Source organism: Oncorhynchus kisutch, linkage group LG17 (assembly GCF_002021735.2).
Source record: "Oncorhynchus kisutch isolate 150728-3 linkage group LG17, Okis_V2, whole genome shotgun sequence".
Lineage (NCBI taxonomy): Eukaryota > Metazoa > Chordata > Actinopteri > Salmoniformes > Salmonidae > Oncorhynchus > Oncorhynchus kisutch.
Window position 1 is genome coordinate 16,199,282 of NC_034190.2, and position 9,049 is coordinate 16,208,330.

At 44.5% G+C, this 9,049-nt stretch overlaps 1 protein-coding gene across 6 annotated transcripts; it reads right to left on the reverse strand.

Annotated features, from left to right (window-relative positions):
- Positions 1-348: 348 nt before the first annotated feature.
- On the reverse strand, positions 349-6,749 carry rab5aa (RAB5A, member RAS oncogene family, a). 6 transcript variants are annotated; one of them, XM_020505099.2, is made up of 6 exons: positions 6,490-6,749; positions 4,397-4,626; positions 4,150-4,301; positions 3,827-3,949; positions 3,627-3,720; positions 349-3,429 (listed from the first exon to the last, which is right to left on the reverse strand). In XM_020505099.2, the coding sequence occupies exons 2-6, from the start codon at positions 4,560-4,562 to the stop codon at positions 3,314-3,316; spliced, it is 651 nt and encodes a 216-aa protein (XP_020360688.1). In that variant the 5' UTR covers positions 4,563-4,626; positions 6,490-6,749; the 3' UTR covers positions 349-3,313. The 6 variants fall into 6 exon arrangements, with proteins under 6 accessions (XP_020360688.1, XP_020360689.1, XP_020360690.1 ...); XM_020505100.2 differs by having other exon boundaries at positions 6,648-6,742; XM_020505101.2 differs by having other exon boundaries at positions 6,523-6,617.
- Positions 6,750-9,049: the final 2,300 nt, after the last annotated feature.

Here is a 9,049-nt window from a genome sequence, read left to right on the forward strand (position 1 = left end):
AGTTCAGAAGATATTTCTCAGTCAGCTCATCCCCCCCCCCCCCCCCCCAGAGTTCCCAGTTGTCTTGAGCACACTGAAGTCTGAGACTTCCCAGTTCCCAGTTGTTTTAAATGCAGCAAATGGTCAGAGAAACATTACATGACTTCACTGGAGACCTCAGGCAGAGTGGTAGGGGTTCTTTACCCTACACAGAGTGGTAGGGGTTCTTTACCCTACACAGAGTGGTAGGGGTTCTTTACCCTACACAGAGTGGTAGGGGTTCTTTACCCTACACAGAGTAACTGGAACACCTGAAAACCGTAAAACAAAATATTTTACTCCACACACACAATACAACCTCATCCCATGTAAATTCTACATTTTATTTCTGTATTTATTTGGTCATTATTTAACAGTACTGTAAAATGCTTGCCTTTGTTATTTTTTTCCATCTGCAATTAACTGTCCACAGCAACAACACACAATGTACATCTCTAAGAGTTAATCCATTTATTCATCATCATGATCCACCAGCTAGTACCAACAGTAGAACGGAACAGTCTTTCTTTTTTATTCTACTACTACTACTGTTGTTGTTACATTGTTCCTACAACGTTGTTACATTCTTACTGAGACGTTATAAGACAGGCGGACGGTTAGTTTTGTCAATCCGATCTGTTCCCGCGACAGGGATTCTACACCCAGACAGTGTATGGTGTGTGAGTTCAGTTCCAATGGGACAACGAGTATTAGACAGGGATTCTTAGCTTTAGATGGCTAACAAAATTATTAATGAAATGCGAGAGAGAATATTAAGAAACAGAAAACCAAAAAAATCCAGTTTTTCTTGAAAAAAAAACATAAGACAGACCACTAAAGAAATGCAAGTACATTTTTTTGTTAACACTACACACATTTATAAAGACCACCATCAATTAGAATATATTTTTTTGTGCGTGAAAAAAAACATAACTCCAAACTCATACAAAGTGTATTTTTTGCTAACTGTACAGTATTTTGTTATTTAATGATTATCTGGACAACTCCCTAGCAAGCATTAGTCCTGTCAATTACCCTATTTACAGCATATTATTTATAAATATATTTATATCACACTGGCTGTAATCATGACAAGATATATTCATGAGTGTCATTAGTGCAAGGCATGAGGAAGACAGACCTGGAGAAAGGGGTGGGGGGGGGGGGGTTAACTGTGTGTGTAACAGGTCCAGAGTTTAAAAATAACACAAAAAAGTGTATGTTGTAGCTTGTGGTTAGGTATGTGTGTGTTATATTACGGTAATTAGATCTAGCAGGGTTGAGAAAGAAGTAAACCTGTGTATATACACGGTGTGTGTGTGTCATGTGTGTTTGTTGTCTTTGAGGATATTTGTATCACCAGACAGCCCAGTGTACACACACTGACAGACAGTGTCTAAAGCACTTCCTATAGAACAGGGGATGAAGTGACCGATCTCAGTGTCCGTGATAAAGAGAGTGACGTCCCAAATGGCACCAGAGTCCTGGTCAATAGTGCACTACATAGGGAATAGGGTGCCATTTGAACAGGGCCGGGCCCTAATGTCAGACAGGGCCCTAGTGTCAGCGGATTCCTAATGACACCTACAGAGGTCACCTCACCATGCTCCCCTTTCTCTCCAGGTGGAAAACAGCTGCCTTCCAACCAGCACCTTGTTTATATCTGGACAGGCATTAGGCCTCAACCATTACCTAATCTCATCCATTACATGTTGAGACATAAAGGACAGCTGACATCATAGCCCATATAGATCAGGATCATCCCCTCCCTCAGACAGAAACCATCAGGACAGGATGGGGAGGGGTCTGGAGGCTTGGAATTGGGTGGGTTACTAGTGAACAAGCCTCAGAGGCCCCGATGCCATACTGTGGTGGTAACTATAGAAGTCACAGAGCAATTACTGTGAACCATTGCACAATGCCACTAGAACAGCTACGCCCAATCCCAAACCCACCCCTAGCCCCTTCAATAATTGTGTAGATCTGAAAGGACTGACTAGGCCTATTAGGAGCATTACGGTGATAATGCTCCTAATACACCCTCTGATAGGCTAGGTGGAATATTCCCCACATTGTTTACAACCTCAAATCCTCTCAGACCTACACGAAGTACATAAGGGTTTAGGGCAGGGGTGTTAAACATATGGCCCGTGGCCAGGAGGGGGTCCAATCCAGCCCGCGGGTGGTTTGAGTGAAAATAAAAAATATATATTTTTGAAACTATATAGAAATGATAAAGGACCTACATGCATACAGTTTGACTGTCCAGCTGGATAATAATCACTAGACAATGAAAAAGCATCAAAATTCCAAATACGATGGCGGCAAGGAAATAAAACAAATTTTCAGTGCGGCCGTTTGGACCTTGTTGAAGACCAAATGCGGCCACTGGGGCAAAATGAGTTAGACACCCCTGGTTCAGGAGTTAGTTAAGGTTTGATTTGGGACTGAACGCTAGAAGCAGGCAAGGCCCTGGGATGGGGCCAAGAGAGAAGGGAACAACACTACACTAGTGGTACTAAAAGGTTTAGTTGAGAAAGCATATGAATATGTTACACAAGAGAAAGAGGCCAGACAAACAGAGGGACCAACAGAGAAAGAAACTAGCAGGGATCCAAGTCCCTGCTAAACAGTTTTTTCTTTAGCTTCCTTATGATTTAGCCCTAACAAACCTTTGGAGCCTCTCTTCCCCTCTCATCTCTCCCTCTGTTTTTTCTGTCAGCGTTTTTGGAGACACTCCTCTTTTCACTCTAAGATGTTTTGTGTGCCGCTGAATAAAGTTAAAATAGATTTTTTTTTCATCATCATGTTAGGCCTTGTAGTGATACATGCATCCATAATTCCGATGAATAACTGTGAAAAACAAAACAAAAATCGAACAAAAACAAAAAAAGGACATGAGAGATTGCGTATTAGAAACAGTCTATCTATCCCAGGAGAGGAGACCGAATCACAGGAGCCCCGCCCTTTAGTCCTGCTGCTAGCCAATAGTCTGGAGGAATGGGGTAGGGAAGGCAGCACTAATTTAAGGGGGAAAAAAAGAGGAAGGTGGGAGGAGTCTCAATTAGTAACAGCAGAACCAGTGGGGGAGGGGTGGGGCGTAGTTGAGAAATATAGACGAGGGTGTTGCTTTGCATTAGTTACTGCAGAGAGGAGAAGGGAAGGAGGGTTCAGATATCAACTTTTTTCGTTGCTGCAGATCAGAGAGTTTTTTTGTGGGGGGGGGTCACATTAGTTTACTGCAGCGAAAGTCGGGCATCGGTCGTATTAGTCACTGCAGTAGGTGGGCATCGCATTAGTTACTGCAGCAGGGGGCCTTGGTTGGCTGGGCGGCTTCAGTTAGGTCGACGCCCCTGTTCCGCCCACTGTTCGCTCCAGCGGCTGCAGGCTCGCTCTTGGGCAATCTTTTCGCTAGAGCACGGAGGAAAAACAAAACAAAAACTTCACAAAATGCCAGCTACTGATGAAGATCGCTAGATCAAAACATCCTGCTAGTTCACATTTTCTTGTTACTTGTCTAAGTATGTATTAGAGCATTTGCTTGTGCAGGGCCCTATTCAATTATAGATCAGTAAAGTGATGCGGATCAAGGAGTGAGAGGTACCTACCAATAGCCATGAATATCTCGTTCACATTCATAGATGTCTTGGCCGACGTCTCCATGAAGAGCAAGCTGTTGTCGTCTGCATAAGACCGGGCATCCTGGGAAAGCAACCATGTCAGAGACAGTCACTGTCTGTCAAACTCAGACACACACAGGTGTGTTCTAAAGTGGCACGAGACAGGTAAGGGTGTTTGGAGGGCTCACCTGGAAGTCGACGGCTCTCTTGCTGGCGAGGTCAGCCTTGTTGCCTGACAGAGCGATGACAATGTTGGGGCTGGCTTGTCTCTGCAGCTCCTTCACCCAGTTCTTGGCCCGGGCAAATGACTCCTGGAGACAAGAAACATGGTACTCACAACTTCCAAAGGTATTTGTATAATCCAGCGTGAAGGGATCACAAGTGTGACCACCTATGCAAACATGTGAGATCAATTATCATTTTGACGAAGGAAGGTGGCATTGGTTACGTAATCTATCGAGGTCCTGATCATGAGTGGGGAGTGTATTGATGACATCATGACACCACTTGCCTCATTTGTGATGTCGTAGACCACGATGGCGGCCTGCGCCCCTCTGTAGTACATGGGCGCCAGGCTGTGGTAGCGCTCCTGTCCCGCCGTATCCCAGATCTCAAACTTCACCGTCGTGTCGTCTAGACACACCGTCTGGGTCAGGAAGGCCGCTGGGGAGGAGAGCAGAAAGATATGTCAAATACATAGTTGACCTGAACTGTAAAAAACAGGCTTAAGTGCATCATTGAGTGCAGTCGTAAGTCACCTCCTATGGTGCTCTCCTGGAACTCGTGGAACTGGCCCTTGACAAAGCGGAGCACCAGGCTGGACTTGCCCACCGCCGACTCCCCCAGCAGCACTAACTTGAACTGGCAGATCTTGTTCCCAGCATTAGACCCGTTGGGTCTCGTAGCACCTCCCCTGTTGGCCATGGCCTGGTCAGATCCCCCGGTCAGTGTCTGTCCCACACGTCTGACTGCACTTTTAGGGCTTCAGCTGGAGGAGTCGATAGAGGAAAAACAATGAAACACGTGTCTCTGATGATATTTTTAACTAGGGCTATGTCAGATGTGTTAGAGATAAAGATGTTTTCATAAAGTCGTTTTGATGCGTAGTTTAACCCTGGCCTAGATCTACATCCTCTATGATTGAGTCAGGGGTGGACATGCTTCTCGAAAGAGAAAAGGAAGAAACCTTGATATCGGAGTCCAGACGTGCCTCACAATGAGATTAACTTAGTAATGAACTACATAATTGACTGGAAATTCTTCCCCTCCTTCCTCAAGGAAATAAACAATGGATAGATTCTCCTGTCTCCACTGAAGACAAGAGAGAAAAACATGTAGAAAAATAAACATGGTTGGGGCAGAAAGTAGCCTAGTGGTTAAGAGCATTGGGCCAGTAACGGTAAGGTCAGCAAGGTGGAAAGATCTGCTGTTCTCCCCTTGAGCAAAGCTGTTAACCCCCAACAACAACTGCTCCCTGTGAGCCGATGACGTGGACATTGATTAAAGCAGCACCTCTCTGATTCAGAGGGGTTGGGTTAAATGGGTAAAACACATTTCAGTTGATTACATTCAGTTGTGCAACTGACTAGGTATCCCCACCTTTCCTTGCCACACAGCCAGTCAAACCTAGCTAGCTGACCAGTCCGAGTGGTATATCAGAGAGATGGATCTGATCTGACAGAGCTTTTTTCCCTGTTCAAATGTAACTGACAGAGGTTGTGTGCCTTACATGTAAATCTTTCAAGTTGGCAGTAGTAAAAAGATAGAATGATATGGCTCTGAACTCCCCATATGTGTTTCCAGTCAAAACCATTCACGCCCTGCGGGTACACAAAGTAACATTCTCAGTCTAGGTGCTGAAATGTAGCCCCTCAAGTGACAAAACACACACATTATGAGGAAAACACTACTCAGCAAGGTGACATATTTACAATCGCATACAGGCTGAAGGGCAAGGCGTTGCAGTGATGTTTTAAGAATGCCTTCCAATGTAAATAAGTTTGCCAATGCCTAACTAACTAATAGCGACAAGCTAAAAGGTAAACATGCACAATAGGCTGACAGCAACGGGCTGTTGCCTTCAAAGTGGCAACTCAACTAGCACTGTTATGAATCAATGCTAGTATGGATAGTTCAAATTTCCAAACTAGCTCGTTACTAGTATAGCTAACGTGAGCTATTCTTCGCTTTATTTTCGTAGCTAGCGATAGCTAGAACATTGAGAGGACGACATTCCCAAATAGAAGCTAACGCTTACCCAACTTACGCTAGATTTCTTGCTAATTTAGCTAGATAGATTATTAGCTTGGTTGCTTATATAGCTACATCAGCATCCGAATTAATAACGTATGCTATAACGTTACATACTAGCTACCTGATTGTTGACCGTCTTGCTAAACAGCTAGCTAGCTAACGTTAACTGGCTGGCAAACTAGCAAAACATGTCAGTATGCGATGATGGAGCTGGCTGACTAGCTTTTTCAAGAAGATAGTTAGCTAGCAAGCAGAAGGGTATGACGAGCCCATATCCGCCACGATCAACAACCAATATATATTATTATGAACACTGTTTAAGTCGGAACTTTGAACTGTCAAACCCGTTGTTACCTAACGTTAGAGTCCTTCCCAATTCGGGGCCGAGGCCTATTTTTGCGTTTCTCATCAGACATGTAATGTTAGCATAGCACGTTAGCTAGCCAGCTGACAACTAACGTGCTGAAATCCACAACTTGTAACACCATTTCGCGTACTATACCTGAAACCTAGGCGTTGTTTATGAACACAGACTACCCCCAAAATAGTCTATACACTAATTAAAGGGCGCAGTGCAGATACGCATTGTTAAACCTACAATTAATTTCAACAACCCAGATCACGTCTCCACCTTTTTCTTTCTTCTTGCAACTTCCCATTTAGAACCAAAACACAAACATCCCTTCCGCCCCTTCTACACGTCACACAGCAAGTCTGCTCTTGCAGAGAATGTGACCAAAGATAGTTATAACTAACCCAAGATACTTTATCTGTGTCGTTTACAGTGGGAGCAAATGAAGCATAGTGGGCAGAACAAGCTCCACCTCGGGCAAAGCCAACCAAGAGCTAGCGAGATCCTATTGGCACGTTGTAGCGTACATGTGCATATTTCCGCTAGGGAACGCCTCCTCCGTGAAGTGCGCGTGTGCAGAAACTCTATTCGAACTTGCATTCCTTCTGAACAACATACACTCTAAAAATGAGGGGTTCAACAAGGGTTCTTCTAAGATCCTCAAAGTTCTTTGAAGAACCTTAGCACTGAAAATGGCCACCAAAAGGTTATTCCAAGATCCCCATAGGAGTTAGGGTTCATTGAGGAACCTCCTTAGTTGGTGGGGGTTCCTAAAGGAACCTAACTGCCCAACTGAAACATTGGGATTTTAATTTGAAAGGACAGCAGGTGCATGCACTTAACTGAAAAATGTAAAGATCTCCTCAATTTAAAGTAAGGTTTGTCCCTTATATGATCTAAATTTATATTGTTTTGTGATGATACCATCTATCTTTTCATATTTGCGAAAATAGACACAATTCAATGCATATCAATCAACAAAAAGGTAATAATATATAGGCTATAACAATATGTTGAAGGTTAGCTGTATTGGGTGCAGATGACTGAACTGCTCACTTTTGTATCTGTACAAAGTTTGCGGACGACACTACAGTGGTAGGTTTGATTACCAACAAGGACGATACGTCCTACAGGGAGGAGGTGAGGGCCCTCAGAGTGTGGTGTCAGGAAAATAACCTCACACTCAACGTCAACAAAACAAAGGAGACGATCGTAGACTTCAGGAAACAGCAGAGGGAGCACCCCCCATCCACATCGACGGGACAGTAGTGGAGAGGGTAGTAAGTTTTAAGTTCCTCTGCGTACACATCACGGACAAACTGAATTGGTCCACCCACACAGACAGCATGGTGAAGAAGGCGCAGCAGCGCCTCTTCAACCTCAGGAGGCTGAAGAAATGTGGCTTGTCACCAAAGCACTCACAAACTTACAGATGCAATCGAGAGCTTCCTGTCGGGCTGTATCACCGCCTGGTACGGCAACTGCTCCGCCCACAACCGTAAGGCTCTCCAGAGGGTAGTGAGGTCTGCACATCGCATCACCGGGGGCAAACTGCCTGCCCTCCAGGACACCTACAGCACCCGATGTCACAGGAAGACCATAAAGATCATCAAGGACAACAACCACCCAAGCCACTGCCTGTTCACCCCGCTATCATCCAGAAGGCGAGGTCAGTACAGGTGCAGGTCAATACAGGTGCATCAAAGCAGGGACTGGGAGACTGAAAAACAGCTTCTATCTCAAGGCCATCAGACTGTTAAACTGTATATACTGTACCCTATACCATCTACTGCATCTTGCCATCTTTATGTAATACATGTATACTAGCCACTTTAAATGTTTACATACCCTACATTACTCATCTAATACAGTGGAGAGAACAAGTATTTTATACACTGCAGATTTTGCAGGTTTTCCTACTTACAAAGCATGCAGAGGTCTGTAAATGTTATCTAAAACAGAATCTAAAACAAAAATCCAGAAAATCACATTACTTAAAAATCATACAATTCATTTGCATTTTATTGCATGACATAAGTATTTGATCACCTACCAACCAGTAAGAATCCGGCTCTCACAGTTTTTCTTTAAGAAGCCCTCCTGCTCTCCACTCATTACCTGTATTAACTGCATCTGTTTGAACTCGTTACCTGTATGAAAGACACCTGTCCACACACTCAATCAAACAGACTCCAACCTCTCCACAATGGCCAAGACCAGACAGCTGTGTAAGGACATCAGGGATAAAATTTGTAGACCTGCACAAGGCTGGGATGGGCTACAGGACAATAGGCAAGCAGCTTGGTAAGAAGGCAACAACTGCTGGCGCAATTATTAGAAAATGGAAGAAGTTCAAGATGATGGTCAATCACCCTCGGTCTGGGGCTCCATGCAAGATCTCACCTCGTGGGGCATCAATGATCATGAGGAAGGTGAGGGATCAGCCCAGAACTACACGGCAGGACCTGGTCAATGACCTGAAGAGAGCTGGGACCACAGTCTCAAAGAAAACCATTAGTAACACACTACGCCATCATGGATTAAAATTCTGCAGCGCACGCAAGGTCCCCCTGCTCAAGCCAGCGCATGTCCAGGCCCATCTGAAGTTTGCCAATGACCATCTGGATGATCCAGAGGAGGAATGGGAGAAGGTCATGTGGTCTGATGAGACAAAAATTGAGATTTTTGGTCTAAACTCCACTCACCGTGTTTGGAGGAAGAAGAAGGATGAGTACAACCCCAAGAACACCATCCCAACCGTGAAGCATGGAGGTGGAAACATCATTCTTTGGGGATGCTTTTCTGC

What these genes read in the sequence shown, in the direction of transcription:
- rab5aa (XM_020505099.2), bottom strand. Translation starts at nt 4,562, where the DNA reads ATGGCCAACAGGGGAGGTGCTACGAGACCCAACGGGTCTAATGCTGGG. An exon ending in CCAGGAGAGCACCATAGGAG is followed by an intron (nt 4,302 to 4,396) that starts GTGACTTACGAC and finishes TCTCCTCCCCAG; the next exon opens with CGGCCTTCCTGACCCAGACG. An exon ending in CGAGATATTCATGGCTATTG is followed by an intron (nt 3,430 to 3,626) that starts GTAGGTACCTCT and finishes TCCGTGCTCTAG; the next exon opens with CGAAAAGATTGCCCAAGAGC.